The sequence below is a fragment of the Oryx dammah genome, unplaced genomic scaffold, assembly GCF_014754425.2.
Source record: "Oryx dammah isolate SB20612 unplaced genomic scaffold, SCBI_Odam_1.1 HiC_scaffold_21, whole genome shotgun sequence".
Lineage (NCBI taxonomy): Eukaryota > Metazoa > Chordata > Mammalia > Artiodactyla > Bovidae > Oryx > Oryx dammah.
The window spans coordinates 16,956,749-16,978,833 of record NW_024070205.1 but is presented as its reverse complement, the minus strand read 5'-3'; the positions used below and the strand labels follow the sequence as shown (position 1 = coordinate 16,978,833).

The 22,085-nt window shown below is 37.9% G+C and overlaps 1 protein-coding gene and 1 non-coding gene across 2 annotated transcripts in view; both read right to left on the bottom strand.

Moving 5' to 3' along the window:
- Positions 1 to 597: 597 nt before the first annotated feature.
- SHCBP1L (SHC binding and spindle associated 1 like) overlaps positions 598 to 22,085 on the bottom strand; it is a 39,768-nt gene continuing 18,280 nt past the window's right edge. Inside the window, exons 6-10 of the mRNA XM_040263843.1 lie at positions 15,839 to 15,944; positions 4,640 to 4,793; positions 3,017 to 3,267; positions 2,269 to 2,391; positions 598 to 1,611 (exon numbers count right to left, since the gene is read on the bottom strand). Of these exons, the coding sequence (XP_040119777.1) occupies positions 1,360 to 1,611; positions 2,269 to 2,391; positions 3,017 to 3,267; positions 4,640 to 4,793; positions 15,839 to 15,944 (886 nt within the window). The 3' untranslated portion in view covers positions 598 to 1,359. The remainder of the gene's footprint in view (positions 1,612 to 2,268; positions 2,392 to 3,016; positions 3,268 to 4,639; positions 4,794 to 15,838; positions 15,945 to 22,085) is intronic.
- On the bottom strand, positions 20,036 to 20,108 carry TRNAG-UCC. The gene has a single exon. It is a non-coding gene; the product is annotated as a tRNA-Gly (tRNA).

Genomic DNA, 22,085 nt, shown 5'->3' with positions numbered 1-22,085 from the left:
TTTCCTGCCCCCAATCCCTCCCAGCATCAGGGTCTTTTCCAATGAGTCAACTCTTCGCATGAGGTGGTCATAGTATTGGAATTTCAGCTTTAACATCAGTCCTTCAAAGAACACCCAGGACTGATCAAATTACAGATAGTCAATTTGCAGAAGGAAAGATAAAGGGCTGAAGCCTGTGCTTATTTCCTTTTATATCCCGAAATTAATGTAAATTGTGCTTAGTGAAAAAGACCAGTTTCTTAAAAAACCCTGTTGTAGAGCACACATGGCAATCCAATTTAAAGGTTTTCTAGCTTAATTTGCACAGAGCCATGTGATTAGATTCTGGCTAGGGGTGGGGGGCATCAAAGTTGAAATAATGTGTATGACTTAGTAGAGAGGTCTTATCCCTTCTGCTTGGCTCGAGCAACAGTTGCTATCTTAGACCATGTGGTGATTTTGGATGAAAACCATACAAATGGAAGACAAGAAATTTGAAGCACTTTGAACTTCCAGCACTCAACACCTAATACTGAGTATCCATGTGGAACATCTGCTAGTTTTGTAACTGAATACCTCTGGATTTCTTAAACATAAGGAAGAAATACATTTTCTTTGTTTTTTGTCTTATTTTGACTTTTTGTGTTTCCTGTAGTTAATCCTATATAACTTATCTTATTCCAGTTACCTGCACAGATACGTAGGAATGAATCAGGAATTGACCATAAATTGGCCAGAAACTATGTAAAAAACCTAACACCGTTTATTGGACTAAGGCTACAAGAAACAATATTCAGGGACTTCCCTGGTGGTCCAGTGGTTAAGACTCCACTGCTGTCAGTGCAGGGAGCTTGGGTTCAATCCCTGGTCAGGGAACTAAGATTCCTCTTGCCCCATGGTGTGACCAAAAAAATTTAAACCATGTTTGCTTTTGGAATGGGTGGTGATGGTATTACCATTTAGCTTTTAGGTTGTGTGATGTTTCAAAGACATTTTTTAAAAACATTAAAATGACTCTTCAGTGAGAGACCATTAAATACAACCAGGTTAGCTCACCTAGTGGGCGTTAGTCACCCAGGTGTGTGTGACTCTGTGATCCCACGGACTGCTGCCCACCAGGCTCTACTGTCCATGGGATTCTCCAGGCAAGAATACTGGAGTGGGTTGCCATTTCATTCTCCAGGGAATCTTCCTGACCCAGGGATCAAACTAGGGTCTCCTGCGTTGCAGGCAGACGCTTTACCGTCTGAGCCACTAGGGAAGCCCTTAAATATTTAATTTTTGTAATTAAATAAAATTTGAATTTAATTAAAACGACCGTTTCTGTGGGATATGAGATTTATTAAATATCTGAAATATAAAACTTTAAATCCAGATGCTTCAACTTGTTACTATTCTAATATCCCCCTTTAAGTTTGCTTCTATTTTATTATTGTTCATTTCCAAATTCAGATTTTGCATTACTTTGGAGAGCATATTATCATCTCTTTTATCTCCTGAAGCAGCCCCTTTGTTGAGGGCTTCTTCTGCTACAATAAAAAACTGTTCAGTTGGTTGAAGAATGCTTACTCCATAGCCATTGTTGTTGTAAATATGATTATTAGTCATCTTCAATTTGGGTGCTGGAAGAACCTGTTAAATTATTCAAGGAAATTGGGTTTTCAGTAATTTCTATAAAAATATGAACTAATGAACATTTCATAAACTCTAGAACTTAATTCTTGAGCTCACACATTTCCTTAAAACAACTGAATCTCAGTTTTGAACAAGTGTTATTTTCCTCACACTGGATTAATGTAATATTAACTACAAAAATGTTTGAGGAAATAGTATATGAAGTTTTCAAGTTTATCGTTAACTATAAAAGTCGAGAGAGGGACCTAGAAAGGTAGAATTTACATAAGTAGAAAAGAATGGGTAAGCATTTCACTTACAAATTATTGCTATTCATGTTTTAATTGGTTAGGTTAAATTATTTTACAACTTTTGAATGACTTAAATTTTCTTAATACATTTATCCTCTTTATTCACTTAGCCAAATGTATTAATACTACAAGTCTGGCTCAATGAAAACAAAATCTAAAAAGAACTTATCCCTTTCTCATATTCAAAGTTATTTACAAGAATTTAAGTTGAAATTATTATAAGACTAAATTTGTTTCCTGTCAACTACCATCTAAACAGTATTTTAATTGCTTGCACCATACTTAACAGACTAAAATTTAAGGCTGAAGCTAATATTTTGGTATCTTTATAATATTTATAATATGTTAAAAAATATGAGAATACCTTCATATTAACTCCACCTAAGGTACTTTTTGAACTGTCACAGGTTCTGAGGTTATTACAGTGATGAATTTCATTTCTTTCCAGAATGGCTACACTCCCAGGATACAGTTCAACACCAGCACCCTGTAAATTAAAAGCAAATAAAACAATCTACAAAACACATGTACACCTCCAAAATTTTCTTTAGACTTGAAAAATGTAGTTCTATATTAGCCGTCTAAACATATTAAGTTACATGAAAATACAATAGTATAATTTATTGTGGAAATAACATTGAAAACAAACTCTGTGTCAAAGAATCATTAGACCTCTAAGAAGGCTGAAGTTGTATGGACCATTACATTGCTCTCCACCCACCCGAATCATGTCTTAGAAGGGAAGATCTCTTAACAGCAATTATTCTCAGTAGTTATAAAATTGATGTATATGTACTTTAAATCCTTCATAATGCTGCTAAAATCTGTTAACCTGACTCATAATCTGTTTATAACCACTGATTCCTGATTTTTTTAAAAAGCACACATCAACAAAACTAATTTCTTACTTTGGCAGTTCACTTTCCTAAGTATACTAAGTGTATAAAATGACATGCTTGTACTTGTTCTCATTTAATTTACTTTTATCAGTTTCCAAGCTTAATTATAATTCCATTCAAAGATAAAACAATTGGTACCTTCTGTTTACATATTAAGATCACTCAAAGTTATATACAGCCAAATAAAGCCATAAATTTTATAAAATAAAATACCTGGGCACCAGTTATTTCACTGTCCGTAATAGTCAAAGCAGCCCCTGTAAGAACACATACTCCTGTTCCTTCACATTTTAATACACAGTTTTCTAGAGTCATGTGACCAGACTCTACCACCACAATACCATCAACTGTCCCTTGTTGTATCAAAGATAGATGCATTAGTTTCACATTATCAGCTTTGGACACCACAAAACTGTCATGAGAAGGTTCAGAAGTAATCATAATTTCCTCTCTCTTTCCAATTCCTGATTTATAGGGACAAAAATACATAATTAAATACATAATCCAAAGCTTAAAGCCCATTAGTCATTCAGTAATACTCGCTATTACAAGTAACATTTGTAATTATTCAGTCAACCATTTAGACACTTAACTATAATGTAGTCTTGTTTTGATGCCATGATGGAAGAATCTGGGTTTATAATCAACCTAAATGAACCTATGGTACTTAACACACTCATTCCACTACATATTTCCCTGTATTACATGGTGAGCAGTAATCTACAAAATGTGTAAGATACAGAAAGTATCTTACCATAACCTGGTTTCAAAACCATAATAAAAAAGACTGGCAGAGACTCTTGAGTTAGGTTACAAGATTATTGTAATCGTGTCTATAATTTTGCTCTGGTAGTCGTCACAATCATCTAAGTTTAACATCTATCCAAAAATGAGGGGTTGTATATTAAAAACAACAAATTTTTAAAATTAAAAAATATCCTTATTACCCATATAGTTCAGCAAAGTGAACATTACAGTCATCAAAATCTAGTGGAAATTATGCTCAATTTTTGAAATGATAGCAAAGTTTAAGTCATCTGCCTTGACTTTTGGCCAGACAATGAGAATAACCTTAAAGTAAAAGGGCAGAACTAAAGCCACTAAATATGTTCAGAATCTAAAAGAAGTTTAGTAAACTCTGCTTTTTTACTTCTAGTTTAGTAAGTTTCCATAGAATTAAGCTTTTAGAGAAAATCCTGAGTATATTTTAATATAACTTTACATTTGGGTTTTCTACTACAGTAATATGAAATGCTGTGGAGACAGAAGGGAAAAAAGTAGTTTAGGTAAAAAATAGAGATGATGGGAGATGTTGTGAGCAGGTTTTTTTTTGTTTTATTCTGACTTTGGTTGTTTATCGCGGGGAAGCAGTCTCACTGATCTGCTCTGGTACGGTATGTCCAAATGAGGTAACCTGTACAGATGATATACTGCTGGACAGGTGCATCTGCACGTGCATGCTCAGTTGCTCAGTCGTGTCTGACTCTTTGTGACCCCAGGGACTGTAGCCCACCAGGGTCCTCTGTCCGTGGGATTATCCAGCCGAGAATACTGGAGTGGGCAGTATTCTTTCCTCCTCCAGGGCATCTCCCCAACCCAGGGACTGAACCCTCATCTCCTGCATCTTCTGCACTGTAGGCTGAATTTTCTACCACCAAGCCACCTAGAAGCCCACACTGGACAGGTGAGAAAGTATTCATTGGAAAAGGCACATACGGCATTTTCATGAAATGCAAAACTGTTCTAATTTCTAGTTATCTGATTAACCATGTTTATAATATACAGTTTGTCCAGAATACATTGCTATTAAAAGATTCAAAAAGATGCCTTGCTAACCCTTTATAACAATGTCATCAGTCAATAAAGCAAGATTTACAGCTTGATATTCTCCTGGAAAAATAACAACTGTATCTCCACTGTAACAGCTATCCAAAGCCAAATCCAAATCATCATGCTGTTGGAGAAGTGTGTCTGGAGATAAATCCTTTACCTGAAAAGAAGAAACAGAACAGTAGGTCTGTGTCATAATTTATGTTATGATTTTAACTGACATAGGTCATTTAAATCAGTTAACTCCTTGGTAATGTGCTTTTTCACATTATCTTATAGGTAGTGCACTGTTTAAATATTGTGTATATTTATGTTCATTAAATGTTTGAAGAATAATGAAAGACTTTCCTTACAATCCCTAATAATTTTTACAGCTACTAAATACAGCCAGAAGTTACCTCCTAAGCCTCCCAATAGTTCTTTGAGGTAAAGTATACCCTTGTAATGTTAAAAATTTCCAGTAGTCATGTATGGATGTGAGAGTTGGACTTGAAGAAGGCTGAGCACCGAAGAATTGATGCTTTTGAACTGTGGTGTCAGAGAAGACTCTTCAGAGTCCCTTGGACTGCAAGGAGATCCAACCAGTCCATTCTGAAGGAGATCAGCCCTGGGAATTCTTTGGAGGGAATGATGCTAAAGCTGAAACTCCAATACTTTGGCCACCTCATGGGAAGAGTTGACTCATTGGAAAAAACTCTGATGCTGGGAGGGATTGGGGGCAGGAGGAGAAGGGGACGACAGAGGATGCAATGGCTGGATGGCATTACCGACTGGATGGATGTGAGTTTGCGTGAACTCCAGGAGATTGTGATGGACAGGGAGGCCTGCTGTGCTGCGATTCATGGGGTCGCAAAGAGTCGGACATGACTGCGCGACCAAACTGAACTGAACTGAATATTAAAATATTGAAACTCAGTGAGAGTGAATGATTTGCCTATGCACACAGAGTGAGTGAATGGTGAAGCTAAACTTTAGGTCTAGGTTTTGATGACCCCAGATTTCTTTCCTATTGGAAACTGCTACTTTATTTTCTTTAACTCAAACTGACCCTAAAATTTTGGTAAACCATCAAAAATTTATTATAGATTCTAAAACTAAAATGAAAAAGTACCAGGAATTTGCACTGGGAGTAGAAAAGGTGAAAGAACTTCATTATTAGAACCAGTAAGAATGAGAAACTTTAAAAATAAAATTTCAAAACTAAATATATACCATGAAAAAATGTCTATTCTTTTATCCCAATAGAAATGGCATTATCATTCATGTCTCTTTTTTCTTATTATAAAAAATAGAAAATTGAAACAAAGCATAACAAAAATGGAAATTTTAACAAATTTTTACCTAAATAGAATATATGTATGAAGCCATTTTCCCTCTTGTCTTTTTCCTATGCATATACTCACATGCATAATATTGATGTATCGTAAGATGGATGCAGATGATTTTGAATCCTGATTTTCTCATTACATTATATCACATTTCTCCATGTCTTTAAATATTTTTTCAAAACATAACTTTTTAAAGTTATGTAATAATACATCATATAGATGTGTATATATTTATTTATTTGACTGCCTGCCTGAGTCAGATACAGAGAAGGCAATGGCACCCCACTCCAGTACTCTTGCCTGGAAATTCCCATGGATGGAGGAGCCTGGTAGGCTGCAGTCCATGGGGTCTCTAAGAGTCGGACATGACTGAGCGACTTCCCTTTCACTTTTCACTTTCATGCATTGGAGAAGGAAATGGCAACCCACTCCAGTGTTCTTGCCTGGAGAATCCCAGGGATGGGGGAGCCTGGTGGGCTGACGTCTGTGGGGTCACACAGAGTCGGACACAACTGAAGTGACTTAACAGCAGGGTCTTAGATACAGCATGTGGGATCTAGTTCCCTCATTAGGGGTCGAACCTGGGCCCCCTGAGTTGGAAGTGCAGACTCTTAGCCACTGGGCCATCAGGGAAATCTCGATGTGTCATAATTTATGTTATGATTTTCTATCCTTATTTAGATGGCTTATAATTTTTCAATATGGAAATACTACCACAAATAAATTATGCACATCTCTGGTTATTTTTTAGGGAAAATTGCTAGATTGAGAATTACTGTCAAAAGGTATAAAACATTTTAAGCCTCTTGTATACATATTGCTAAACTGCTCTCCAGAAAAGTTTAACCAATTGAAATTTGATCTGAGAACTCACTTTTCTTTCTGCAAGCTCATCAGAATGGGGTATCTTTTAAATGTATAAAAATATTTGCCATTTTAACAATTTTCGCTGCCTAATTTTAATTTTCCTTGATAAACAGGAGTGAACATTTTTCTAGAAATATATATATGAAACTCTTAGAATAATCCTCTCTAAGTCAGCAAACCAAGATAGTCATTTGTGTTTGTATTACATCTTATGTACTCTTATACATCTGTGGCAAACAGTACAAGGATTATCTCTGTAAATAAATGTTTTAGAAAAACTCTAGAATCCATCTCATTTTTTTTCCCTTAAGTTTTTTGTTTCTTTGGGTTTTGTTTTTGTTTTGTTTTGTTTTGCTGCGCCATGCTGGCAGCTTGCAAGATCTTTATTCCCTGACGAGGGATCGAACGCATGTCCTCTGCACTGGGAAGCTTGGAGTCCTATCCACTGGACCACAAGGGAATTCCCATCATTTATATTTTTCTTATTCCTCCTTATCTCAGAAGAGGGAATGGTAAGGAAACTGACCTTTGTTTTACCTCCCTCACTTCATGGCAAATAGATGGGGAAACAGTGGAAACAGTGACTGACTTTATTTTTGAGGGCTTGAAAATCACTGCAGATGGTGATTGCAGCCATGAAATTAAAAGACGTTTAACTTGTTGGAAGGAAAGTTATGACCAACCTAAACAACATGTTAAAAAGCAGAGACATTACTTTGCCAACAAAGGTTCGTCTAGTCAAGGATATGGTTTTTCCAGTGGTCATGTATGGATGTGAGAGTTGGACTGTAAAGAAAGCTGAGACTGAAGAATTGATGCTTTTAAACTGTGGTGTTGGAGAAGACTCTTGAGAGTCCCTTGGACTGCAAGGAGATCCAAGCAGTCCATTCTAAAGGAGGTCAGTCCTAGGTGTTCACTGGATTGACTGATGTTGAAGCTGAAACTCCAGTACTTTGGCCACCTGATGTGAAGAGCTGACTCATTTGAAAAGACCCTGATGCTGGGAAAGATTGAAGGCAGGAGGAGAAGGGGATGACAGAGGATGAAATGGTTGGATGGCATCACCAACTCAATGGACATGGGTTTGGGTAGACTCCGGGAGTTGGTGATGGACAGGGAGGCCTGGCGTGCTGCAGTTCATGGGGTCGCAAAGAATTGGAAATGACTGAGTGACTGAACTGAACTGAACTGAGGATGGAGGTACTTTGCAAGTAGCAGCTGATAAAAGCATTTAAAGACATACTATACCCAAAGCTACCTGGGACAAAGGATGAAGGAAGGGACAAGAAAAAGCCTACAAATGAGGAAGCTGAAGAGGAAGATTCTTGGGGTAATAAGAGCTACCTCTTATCTTGGGAACCTAACATGAAATGCACAATCTCAGGGATGGATGCATACTCAGAAAAGATCTGTAAAGACCTTAGGCTTGTGCTTCTGACTGACCACGGCCCTGTGCAAGCAGAACATGAAAGCAACTGGCAGCTGTAGGCAGCCTGACATAGCTTTGCTGCTGCTGCTGCTAAGTCACTTCAGTCGTGTCCGACTCTGTGTGACCCATAGACGTCAGCCCACCAAGCTCCATCCCTGGGATTCTCCAGGCAAGAACACTGGCGTGGGTTGCCATTTCCTTCTCCAATGCATGAAACTGAAAAGTGAAGTCGCTCAGTTGTGTCCGACTCTTAGTGACTCCATGAACTGCAGCCTACCAGGCTCCTCTGACCATGGGATTTTCCAGGCAATAGTACTGGAGTGGGTTGCCATTGCCTTCTCCAACCTAGACAGCATATTAAAAAGCAGAGACATTACTTGCCGACAAAGGTCTGTCTAGTCAAGGCTATGGTTTTTCCAGTGGTCATGTATGGATGTGAGAGTTGGACTGTGAAGAAGGCTGAGCGCTGAAGAATTGATGCTTTTGTGGTGTTGGAGAAAACTCTTGAGAGTCCCTTGGACTGCAAGGAGATCCAACCAGTCCATTCTAAAGGAGATCAGTCCTCAGTGTTCATTGGAAGGACTGATGCTGAAGCTGAAACTCCAATACTTTGGCCACCTTATGTGAAGAGTTGACTCATTGGAAAAGACTCTGATGCTGGGAGGGATTGGGGGCAGGAGGAAAAGAGGACGACAGAGGATGAGATGGTAGGATGGCATCACCAACTTGATGGACATGAGTTTGGGTGAACTCTGGAAGTTGGTGATGGACAGGGAGGCCTGGTGTCCTGTGATTCATGGGGTCACAAGGAGTCAGACAATACTGAGCGACTGAACTGAACTGAATATTAAAAATACCCAGTTTTCAACAAAAATTATAAGACATACAAAGAAACAGGAAACTATGGCCCATTCATGGGGAAAATTCAAAAGAAAAAAAAAACTGACAAAAACCACCTGAGGAAACCCAGAAAAGTATTTGGACCTTTTCTTTGGAAAGAATATTTGACAAAATAACAGTTGAAACCTTGAATGAATTTTAAAACTTCTGTGCATCATTGAACATTATTAAGAAAGTCAAAGGACAACTACAGAATGAGAGAAAATATATGCAAACATATATCTCAAATGAATATAGTATCTATATAAAGAATTCATAATCAATAACAAAAACACAAACAACCCAACTAAAAATAGGCATAGGACTTGAGTATATCTGTCTCCAAATAAGACATACAAATGGCCAACAAACACATGAAAAGATGAAATGAAAATCAAAACCACAATGAGACACCACTTCATATCTGCTAGGATGACTGTAATGAAAGAGATAAGTGGTGCTAAGGATGTGGAGAAATCAGAACCCTCATGCATTGCTGGTGGGAATATGAAATAGCTCAGCCACTGTGGAAAACATTTTAGTGGCTCTTTAAAAGGTTAAACACAGAATTATGATACTCAAATGAATTGAAAACAGGTAGTCAGACTAATATTTGTATATGCTGCCATTCACAATAGGTGGAAACAACTCAAATGTCTATGAGCTGATGAATGGATAAGCAAATTGTATGTACACACAATGGAATATTATTCAGCCATGAAAAAGAAATGATATACTGATACATGCTCCCATGTGGATGAATCTCAAAAACATTATGCTAAGTGAAAGAAGTCAGACACAAAAGGTCATATGTAGTATGATTCTATCTAAATGAAATATGAAGAATAGGTAAATCTACAGAGACAAGAAATTGGTAGTTGTCAGGGCCTGGGAAGAATGAGATTAACAGTTGAATGGATATAGGGTTATATTTGGGGGTGATGAAAATGTTTTGGGACTAGACAGAGATGACAGTTGCACAATAGAGTGAAATAATATTACTAAATGTCAGTGAACTGTTCACTTTAAAATAGCTCATTTTTTAATGTGAACTTCATCTCAATTTCAAAAAAAAGGGAAAAAATATACAAGAAAGAGAAAGAATAACCAAAAGCACAGTCTCTCTGAGGAGTCAGGTAGCAACAGACTCAGTAGTGCAGATGGAAGGGAACTGATTATTACTCTTTGCACCTGGTATATTTTCAGACACACTTTACCACACAAGTTACCACACTTTCTGAAACATTACAGGGAAACTAATTCTACCAATGATAGATATATGACTGAGATCTGAATGGCAAAATATTAATAATATTAGGAGTTCACATTTTTGTGGTAGGCACTTTGCTAAAAGATTTATGTAAATTATTTTACTTAAGCCTTCCAATCCCAAAGAAAGGCAATGCCAAAGAATGCTCAAACTACCACACAATTGCACTCATCTCACATGCTAGTAAAGTAATGCTCAAAATTCTCCAAGCCAGGCTTCAGCAATATGTGAACCATGAACTTCCAGATGTTCAAGCTGGTTTTAGAAAAGGCAGAGGAACCAGAGATCAAATTGCCAACATCTGCTGGATCATCGAAAAACCAAGAGAGTGCCAGAGAAACATCTACTACTGCTTTATTGACTATACCAAAGCCTTTGACTGTGTGGATCACAATAAACTGTGGAAAATTCTGAAAGAGATGGGATTCCCAGACCACCTGACCTGCCTCTTGAGAAACCTGTATGCAGGTCAGGAAGCAACAGTTCGAACTGGACATGGAACAACAGACTGGTTCCAAATAGGAAAAGGAGTACGTCAAGGCTGTATATTGTCACCCTGCTTATTTAACTTCTATGCAGAGTACATCATGGGAAATGCTGGGCTGGAAGAAGCACAAGCTGGAATCAAGATTGCCAGGAAAAATATCAATAACCTCAGATATGCAGATGACACCACCCTTATGGCAGAAAGTGAAGAGGAACTCAAAAGCCTCTTGATGAAAGTGAAAGAGGAGAGCAAACAAGTTGGCTTAAAGCTCAACATTCAGAAAACTAAGATCATGGCATCTGGTCCCATCACTTCCTGGGAAATAGATGGGGAAACAGTGTCAGACTTTATTTTTTTGGGCTCCAAAATCACTGCAAATGATGACTGCAGCCATGAAATTAAAAGACGCTTACTCCTTGGAAGGAAAGTTATGACCAACCTATATAGCGTATTGAAAAAGAGATATTACTTTGCCAACAAAGGTCTGTCTAGTCAAGGCTATGGTTTTTCCTGCGGTCATGTACAGATGTGAGAGTTGGACTGGGAAGAAAGCTGAGCACCGAAGAATTGATGCTTTTGAACTGTGGTGTTGGAGAAGACTCTTGAGAGTCCCTTGGACTGCAAGGAGATCCAACCAGTCCATTCTAAAGGAGATCAGTCATGGGTGTTCTTTGGAAGGAATGATGCTAAAGCTGAAACTCCAATACTTTGGCCACCTCATGCGAAAAGTTGACTCATTGGAAAAGACTCTGATGCTGAGAGGGATTGGGGGCCGGAGAAGGGGACGATGGAGGATGAGATGACTGGATGGCATCACCGACTTGATGGACGTTAGTTTGAGTGAACTCTGGGAGTTGGTGATGGACAGGGAGGCCTGGTGTGCTGCAGTTCACGGGGTTGCAAAGAGTCGGACATGACTGAGTTACTGAACTGAACTGAATGACTCTATAGGATAGACTTGATTACTCCTTTTTATAGATAAGGAAATGAGAAACTATGTAATTTTAAAAAATCCAACCCAATCATTATGAAGAAAAACTATGAATCAAACCTAGATTTCTATTACTGTAAAGCTTATATTCTTCACCACCACACTATTCTGCCTTCTAGACAAAGAAGGAACATGATAGAGTCCTATGATGAACAATGGGGACATTGATATTTCTCCTAAATATAGGAGAAAAACTAATGTTGAACTTTAAGCACTGAAACAAATACTGCTTATCTCTGTTAGGAATGATTCAGAAGTCAGACTGAGTCTAAACCTAAAGACAGAATTTAGGTCTCTCATCACAATTTGAGAGACTAAGGAAGTAAAGACATATTTAGTTCAATTGACTGGAAGGATATCTAGGACATTAATTCAATAGAGAATACAGGAGGACTAAGGACAGGCTGTGTACAAAAGAACAGTAAGTTCAAATTTAGGGTCATTGTCTGTTAGTGAGACATAAGGTAAAGATGCTGAGAAGAACTTGTAGTGATGTCCATCAGCAAAAAATGCAAGAGGGGATAAATTTACTGAAAAGCCACTGCATGCCAGGCACTGCTAGGTATTTTATACATAGGATTTAATTTCATCCTCAAAAAAAACAAAAAAATAAAGTTTAGTGGTGGTATTGGTGATGATGGTTGTGACGGTGGTGGTGGCGGCAGTAGCCATCATCCTAGTGGGAAACGATTATCGAGTACTTACTATGTGCTGGCCAGTATTCTAAGCACATCACAAATGTGAATTCATATAGTCTCTATAAAGAAAGAACACACATTATCCCTGTTTTACAGATGAGGAACTAAAGCGCAAATGGGAAAATAGCTTGTTGAAAATCACATGATTAATAAGCGCCAAAGCCAGACTCTGCATGCAGGCAGTTTGGCTCCAGAGATCATCCTCTTAATCAGCACAGTTTTTTTTCTCTTTTTAAAGCACTCTGAAAATAAAGAAATTGGGGTTCGGAGTTAGGCAGCTTGCCCAAAACAGGCTGTTGAAACACTGGGCTACCTGACTACAAAGTCCATGCCTTTTCACTACACTACTTGTAAAGATCACCCGCATGATGATAATGGGCACGGATTAAAGCTGTTTAAGGAGACTATAGAGCAGGAAAAAGACTGAAGAATCTTCAAGGTTGAGAACCTGTTAAAGCCTTATATACACAGCTGTGACTAGGTGCACCAAATTAAATATTCTGTCCACCTCAAAGGTAAGTCTAAAATCAAAGATCTGAGCAAAGTAGAAACTGATGATTGATGCTGCCTTCTCAGAGCAGTCTTCCTCTCATTGTCCTGTTGTCTGAAGTTTGTGGATATTTACTTACACAAATGAAGAAAGGGTTGCAAAGCACTGAATAAAAATCACAGAAACATTTTACTGTTATATAGGAAAATAAAGCCAAAAACAGATTTAAAAACAAACAAAAAGATAGGTAAAAATAACAATATTTTAAAAGGCTGGAGATAAAATCTATACCTTAGTTTACAATGATGTTTCAAAAGATGTTTACAAATATAATTGGTGGAATAATTAATGTTATTGAAAATCTGATCCAGCAAGCAAATCAAAGGAAAATTAAATTTTGTTTAAAATAATAAAAATTGGTAGGATAACAAATAAGACCAGTCTAATAGGCCAGGCTTTATCTCTATTCACTCTCCTACTAGGTATTAAATACCATCCTTTCTGGACTTCTTTTAGTTACTCATATATACCCCATACTCTATCAAACATGTACTCATTTACTATTCAATGAAAAATGCTCAGCATCCACCTTATGCCAATCATCATGTTCAGTGACTAGATGAATGATAAACATACTCCCCTTGCTCTTAAAAGCTAGTATATTAATAATAAAAGAGACAGACATTCAATAGGTAGCCACAGAAAATATTTAACATAGTTAAGATGAGGAAGAGCGACAGTAAGGGAACATGCAGAGTGCACAGTATGTAGTCTGTGTATTCTGGAACGTTGAGCACGTTTTTTCCTATGGAAACGACATTTAAATTGAGGCCTAAAGGACATACAGTAGCTCTCTGAAACAACGTGTACGCCAAGATGTGGTTTAGTGAGGGAGGAAGGGGTATATGAAGGTGATGAGGGGACGATAAACTCTCAGAAGATGGTAATTAACAACTGGGTAGACTGTGGTGCCGTTTACTGAAACAGAGAACTCTAGAATATAAACTAGGTACTGGATAAGATCATGAATTTAATTGTGGACACTGAGTTGAAGTACTCAGAAGATAATTAAGGGGTGATGAGCAATAGGTAGCTAGACATACCGGTTTGGGGCTCAGAACAAAAAATGTGGGCTGTGGATACACATTTTAGATTATCAGTGTATATAACTGAAGTTATGGGAAAAGATCACATAAATCACTTAGGCACATTATAGTGCAGAAAAAAAGTAAGTTCCAAGCATTTAGAGTACAGAAGGAGAAAAAATACAACAACTAGAGAGACTGAACCAGCAAAGTATGGTAACAGAAGACAATGAAAGACTATTCAAGGAGAGAGCTGTGAAATACTACTGAGAGAACAAGTGAGATGACTTAGAGCATTTCCCCACTTGGGCTAGTTCAATTTACACTCATCCTTTAGGTTCCATCTGCATTATCTCTTTCAGCCAGTGCTGCCAGAATTCCTAACTCTGCTTATGTGCCCATCCTTAGTGCCTCCTGTACACACCCCTATCATACTCCTATTCTGTGTGGCTATTGCAATAGCCTATTCAGTTGTCCCTGTCTCCTCCATAGGGCTTCCCAGGGGGCCCAGTGGTAAAGAATCCACCTGCCAATGCAGGAGATGTGGGTTTGATCCTTGGGTTGGGAAGATCCCCTGAAGAAGGAAATGGCAACCCACTCCAGTATACTTGCTGGGAAATCCCATGGGCAGAAGAGCATGGCAGGCTACAGTCCACGGAGTCACAAAAAGAGTCAGACACGACTCAGCTTCCACTAAACAACATCTCCACCATCATTCAAACTGCTCAGATGTATGGAAGAAGCAGGACTGTGGGTCTGGTTCAAAAGTGTATCTCCCTCAAATGCAGTATTTCTCATATTTCTCTCCCATAGGTGCTAGCATAGCATCTGGCAACAGGATTCAGCTCAGTTCAGTCGCTCAGTCATATCCGACTGTTTGCGACCCCATGAATCGCAGCACACCAGGCCTCCCTGTCCTCCCTGTCCAACTCCCAGAGTTCACTCAGACTCACGCCCATAGAGTCAGTGATGCCACCCAACCATCTCATCCTCTGTCGTCCCCTTCTCCTCCTGCCCCCAATCCCTCCCAGCATCAGAGTCTTTTCCAATGAGTCAACTCTTCGCATGAGGTGGCCAAAGTATTGGAGTTTCAGCTTTAGCATCATTTCTTCCAAAGAAATCCCAGGACTGATCTCCTTCAGAATGGACTGGTTGGATCTCCTTGCAGTCCAAGGGACTCTCAAGAGTCTTCTCCAATACCACAATTCAAAAGCATCAATTCTTCGGCGCTCAGCCTTCTTCACAGTCCAACTCTCACATTCATACATGACCACTGGAAAAACCATAGCCTTGACTAGATGGACCTTAGTCGGCAAAGTAATGTCTCTGCTTTTGAATATGCTATCTAGGTTGGTCATAACTTTTCTTCCAAGGAGTAAGCATCTTTTAATTTCATGGCTGCAATCACCATCTGCAGTGATTTTGGAGCCCCCAAAAATAAAGTCTGACACTGTTTCCACTGTTTCCCCATCTATTTCCCATGAAGTGAAAATTAGTACTCTGTAAATAGTTGTGGACATTTATTTATTTAGTACCTATTATATGTCAATCATTGAGCTGGGTGTAATGGAGGAAATAAGACATTAACATCAGACAAGAATCCAACCTTCAAAGAGCTTGTTTTCTAATTATATGCAGCTAAAATTTAAATGAACAAATAAGAATAAAATGTATTTCTTACCATGTCAGTAGTCATCACTTTTGCTACGATATGTGTTATAGTCTTTCCAAAGTTTCTTTTTCCTTTCCTACGCCTCAGAATTCTTGGAAAGAAAGGTCCATGAACTCTGAAGTTGAAAACATTTATTTTTAATTAAATCAATATGAAAAATATTCAAGGTACATCTACTTAAAACTTGGTACTAAGCATCTTTGAGAAATAGGTTCCATTCATTTTGAGCTTCTTGAGAGCAATGAGCAACTTGAGAGTGATGGAATAATTGAGATCTTTTAGATAACTGAGTGTTTAAACCATTGAACTCTGAAATCTTTTGAACTCTGAAAATCTGCATGCAACTCACTACAATCAATACCTCAATAATCTTTTCAGTACAGTAGAAAATTTTCTGATTATACTTTCATAATACATTGAATTGTAGACACTCAAAGCAGAGATAGGTTATACCTGTGCTACTGAGGTATAAGAATATTTGGGGACCTGCCTAATTTGAGAGACTATGTTTAATTAAGATTGTTTTTGTATCTATGGAGAACTTATCCTTTGAAACAGGATAAGTTGGCTGTTGGCCTCCATCAAACAATTCTAGCTTCTTTCTTCATTGTTTTTAACTGATTGCCATTCAGCACTTTTAGATAATTCCATTCTTTGTCTTCTTTCTGCTTTCCTTTACAGTTCCTGTTTCCTATTAATCATTTAAGTGTTATCAAAAGAAAGAAAAAAAAACTGAGTATAACTTTTATCATTACTGTCAGCCATATTTACCTTATGTGTAATCTTTCGGGTTCTCTGCAGCACTCTGATTATCGCTTGATGCAGCATTAATACCAATATGTTTCAATTATCAATATTTAAAAGTTTATTGATATATAATTAATTTATAAGGTTGTGTTAGTTTCAGGTGTACAGCAAAGTCAATCAGTTGTGCACATACATATAGCCACCCTTTTTTTAGATTCTTTTCCCATATAGGTCATTACAGAGTATACAGTAGAGTTCCTTGTGTTATAACAGTAGGTCCTTATTAATTATCTATCTTATATACACTTTGTAGTGTGTATATGTCAATCCCAATTTATTTCTCTCCCCTCCCCCTTATACCATGGTAACCATGAGTTTGTTTTCACATTTGTGATTCTACTTTTGTATTGTAACTAAGTTCATTTGCACCCTTCTTTTTAGGTTCCACATATAAACAATATCTCAGTTACCAATATTTTTGTGAAGCTTAAACTTTCAGAGAACTGTTCCTAAGTATTTATCATTCTAATGATTAAATTTTGAACTCTAAGATATTAGCAATGTCCTCCAAAGGAAAAGTTTCATCTAACATTTCAACATCAAACCCATTTAGCACTTTTATACCTATTTAAGCAAATTTTGATTTGAGAAAGAGAACTACTCATACATTTTTTTTTTTTACCATATATCTAATTATTAGTTGCTCAAAGAGTAAAGCATCTTACATGCAGGAAATAGTTTACCCTACAATCCTAGCTTTAAAATTAAAGGTATATGTCAGTGATTTTCAAAATTATACTTTTATAAGGTATAATTTACATAACACTCATTTTAAGTGAACCAGTCTATGAGATTTCACAAATGTATACACCCATTTAACTCAATCATAACACTCAATATATAGAACATTCCCATCGTACAAGTTCATACATCTTTGCAGTCAGTCCTCAACATGGACTTTCAGAAACCCACTAGTCTTTTTATCATAGATTTTCCTTTCTTGTAATTTTAATTGGAGGATAATTGCTTTGCAAATTGTGTTGGCTTCTGTTACATAGCCATGTGAATCAGCCATAAGTATACATGTGTCCCCTCCCTATTGAGCCTCCCTCCCACCCCTCACCCCGTTCCATCCCTCTAGGTTGTCACAGAGCACTGGGTTGAGCTCCCTGTATTATACAGCAACTTCCCAATAGCTCCCTATTTCATATATGGTAATGTATATGTTTCAGTGCTACTCTCTCAATTCCTCTCTTTCCCCAGCTATGTATGCAAGTCTGTTCTCTATGTCGGCATCTCTGTTCCTGCCCTGCAAATAGGTTCATCAGTATGATTACCTTTTTTGTAATTTTAAAATGGAATTTTAAAGTAGAATATGCTATGTACTCTCTTGTGTCTGGAGTTTTCCGGTCAGACTATTTTGAGGTCCACCATGTTATTTTGTATATCAGCAATTTCTTTACATCACAGAAAAATATTTCATTATTCAGTTCAGTCACTCAGTTGTGTCGACTCTTTGCGACCCCATGAACTGCAGCATGCCAGGCCTCCCTGTCCATCACCAACTCCTGGAGTCCACCCAAACCCATGTGTCCAATGTGTCAGTGATGCCATCCAACCATCTCATCCTCTGTCATCCCCTTCTCCTCCTGCCCTCAAACTTTCCCAGCATCAAGGTCTTTTCAAATGAGTCAGCTCTCTGTATCAGGTGGCCAAAGTATTGGAGCTTCAGCTTCAACATCAGTCCCTCCAATGAACACCTAGGACTGATCTCCTTTAGGATGGACTGGTTGGATCTCCTTGCAGTCCAAGGGCCTCTCAAGAGTCTTCTGCAAAACCACAGTTCAAAAGCATCAATTCATTACGATTTTCTATATACAAGATTATATCATCTGCAAGTAGAGATAATTTTCATTTTCCTTTTTGGATCTGCATGAATTTATTTCCTTTTCTTTCCTATTGTTCCGGCTAGAACCTCCAGCACAACTGAATACAAGAGTGGACATCATTGTCTTGTTCCTGATCTTAGGCGGGGAAACATCCATTCTTTCATTGGTAAATATGACGTTATAGGATTTTCACAGATAGCCTTAAACAGGTTGAGGAAGATCCATTCTACTCTAAGTTTTTTTAGGATTTTTATCATGAAAGAGGAATTTTGTCAAATGATTTTTCTGTAACTTTTGAGATGATAATGTGGCTTTATTGTGTATTATATTGATTTATTTTCATATGTTAAACCAACCTTGCATTCCTGGGATAAATTCCACTTGTCATAGTGTCTAATCTTTTTCATATGTTGCTAGACCCAGTTTGTTAAAGTATTATTGAAGATTTTGTATCTATATTTATTTATTATTTAAGTCTTTTGGCTGTGTCCTGCAGCATGTGGGAATTAGTTCCCTGACCAGGGATTGCACCCACATTCTGTGCATTGAATGCTCTGAGTCTTAACCACTGGACCACCAAGGAAGTCCCAGCATCTATATTTATACAGGATATTTTCTGCAGTTTTCTTGTGATATCTTTCTATAGTTTTGGCATCAAGGTGATAATGTCCTCATAGAATGAGTTGGGGAAGTAGTCCCTTCTCTTTTTATTTTTTGGAAGACTTTGCAAAAAAAAAAAAAGGTGTTGGCTTCCCTGGTGGCTCAGTGGCAAAGAATCCACCTGCCAACACAGGAGACACAAAAGACACAGGTACAATCCCTGGTTTGGGAAGATCCCCTGGAGTAGGAAATGCAAACCCACTCCAGTATTCTTTCTGGGAAAATCCAGTGGACAGAGGAGCACGGCAAGCTACAGTTCATGTGATTGCAAAGAGTTGGACATGACTGAACAACTAAACACACACACAGGTAGAGTTTCTTTACTCTCTTGGCTTCTTTCAAGATTTTTTCTTATCTGTGATTTTCTTCATTTTAAATATAATATGCCTATTTGCACATTTTGGGAGTGTCTGTCCTACTTGGTGTTCTCTAAGCTTCTTGGATCTGTGGTTTGGTGTCTTCATTTAATTTTGGAAATTTTTCACCATTATGAATTTGAATTTTTTTTTCAGCTGCATTTGCTTTCTTCTTTTCTGGTATTCCAATTGCACATATGCTACATTCTTTGAAACTATTCCACAATTCTTAGATTTTTTTTTCGTTATCTTTTCTCTTTGTACTTCAGTTTGAGACAATTTGATTGACATATCTTCAAGCTTTCTGATTCCTTCCTCAGTTGTGTCCCATCTATTCATGAGCCTTTCAAAGGAAGTCTTCATTTCTATTTACAGTGTCTTTGATTTTTAGAATGATCTTTTAATTCATTCTTACAGTTTCCATGTTTTGCTTGAACATTATCCATTTTTTTCTTCCATGTTGTATACTTTTTTCCATTAAAGTCCTTAACATATCAATCATAGCTACTTTTTTTTTTTTTTTTGGTTGCACTGCATGGCGTGTGGGATCTTAGTTCCCTGACCAGGGATCGAACCTGTGCCCCCTGCAGTGGAAGTGCAGAGTCTTAACCACTGAACTGCCAGGGAAGTCCCAATCATTTTAAATTTCCTGTCTGGTAATTTCCGAAATCATAATTGAGTCTGTTATTGATGCTTGCTTTCCCTCCTCAGACTTGGTTTATTTCCTTGCCTTTTAGCATATCATAATTTTTTTGAAACCCACACATGGCCAACAGGAAGTGAGGTAGATTAATTATTAATCCAACCAGGAGGTAGCCTATGTTTATTGCTGTAGCTTTGTGTGTCAAAGACTTCAAATTCCTGTGATTTCCAATTTTCAGTCTCCTCTATATACCTTCAGGCGTCCTTTAGAAGCCCCAAACTACTCTTTAGAAGAGTCTGTGTCTTACAGCTCTTTTAAATATAATCCAGTTATTATCCTGGAATCTTGTTGGTATGGTTTTAAGATTTAGCAGAGAGGAAGTGTCTATACTCTTGTGATTACTTATTGGTCTTTTACTGAGTCTATGTCCCTGGACTGTGACCTTCACAACTGTTTCTTAATCTTCTCTTTCCCCAGACAGGAAGGCTAGAAGGGACCAGAGTCAGAAATGCCTTTCCTCTAGGTGGCAAAAAGCTCTGGTAAAGACTTTTCTTCTGGAGAACAGCAGATCTTTATTATGGAGAATGCTCTGGGTATATTTCATAATGGGTACTTTTCCCTTCACCCTTCCAGAGTCATAACAGAATCTTTCTTGGCTCTTCACTGAGAACCTAGTGAGACTCCTAGAGGTAAAACCCCACAAAGGTATGGGATCTCACTAATAACTGAGTTTCTTTCATACTAGTTATCATTCAGCATCCAGCAATCTATCAAAATTACCATTTAAATGTTCTTATAATTTATGGATCTGGCTGGTTCTGTTCAAGATAAGCAGATCTTAGCTGTGACTCTCTGAATTTACCTTTCTCCAAATTTTAGGGTGGCAGTTTGTCCTGTGATCTCAGTTCTCTGATGGTTCCAAGAAAGTAATTTTCAAGTTTGTTTAGCTTTTTTCTTCTTGTAAGGATAGGGATGATAACTCACAAGCTCTTTGCATGTCAGAGCTAAATCCAGAAATTCTTGGTTCTTTTTTATTATAGTTTTCATTTCTCTGTTGAGATTCTCTGTTGCTCAAATTTTAGGTCTCACTCCTTTTGCAGCTCTCTCACTTTCAGAATATCCCAACTAAATTTCCAGCTACTCTGTCAGCCTTGGACTCTGTCTTTTGTGTCACCTTGAAACAGGAAGATGGCACTTTTTTGCTACCTGAGCTATAACAGCTGGTGATGACCCTCAAACCAAAATGCCACAAATTCTCACTCTCTACTTGCATTTTATATGTGGACAATGTCTCCTGACTCTTTTCTTATGCTTTGGCCAAAATTAAGGAGGTAAAGAAGAAAGGTAAGGAAAGGACTAGATTTATGAGATCTTTTTTAAAATAAAGAACCCCAAAACATTGATTTCAGTGAATTTGGCTCATATAAAAATAATTTTCCAATATTGGTAGTTCTGCCTGTGCTTATCTCATAAATTCAGTTCAGCTCAGTTCAGTCGCTCAGTCGTGTCTGACTCTGTGACCCCAAGGACTGCAGCACACCAGGCTTCCCTGTCCATCACCAACTCCCAGAGCTTGCTCAAACTCATGTCCATTGTGTCAGTGATGCCATCCAACCATCTCATCCTCTGTCGTCCTCTTCTCCTCCTGCCTTCAACCTTTCCCAGCATCAGGGTCTTTTCCAATGAGTCAGTTCTTCGTATCAGGGGGCCAAAGTATTGGAGATTCAGCTTCAGCATCAGTCCTTCCAATGAATATTCAGGACTGATTTCCTTTAGGACTGACTGGTTTGATCTCCTTGCAGTCCAAGGGACTCCCAAGAGTGTTCTCCAAAACCACAGTTCAAAAGCATAAATTAGATGTCTATTTTTATAACCTATTTCAATTGGGGTGATATATGACAAGTGATATGATAAAAGAATGACCATGGAAGATGGAGGAATAGGACAGGGAGACCACTTTC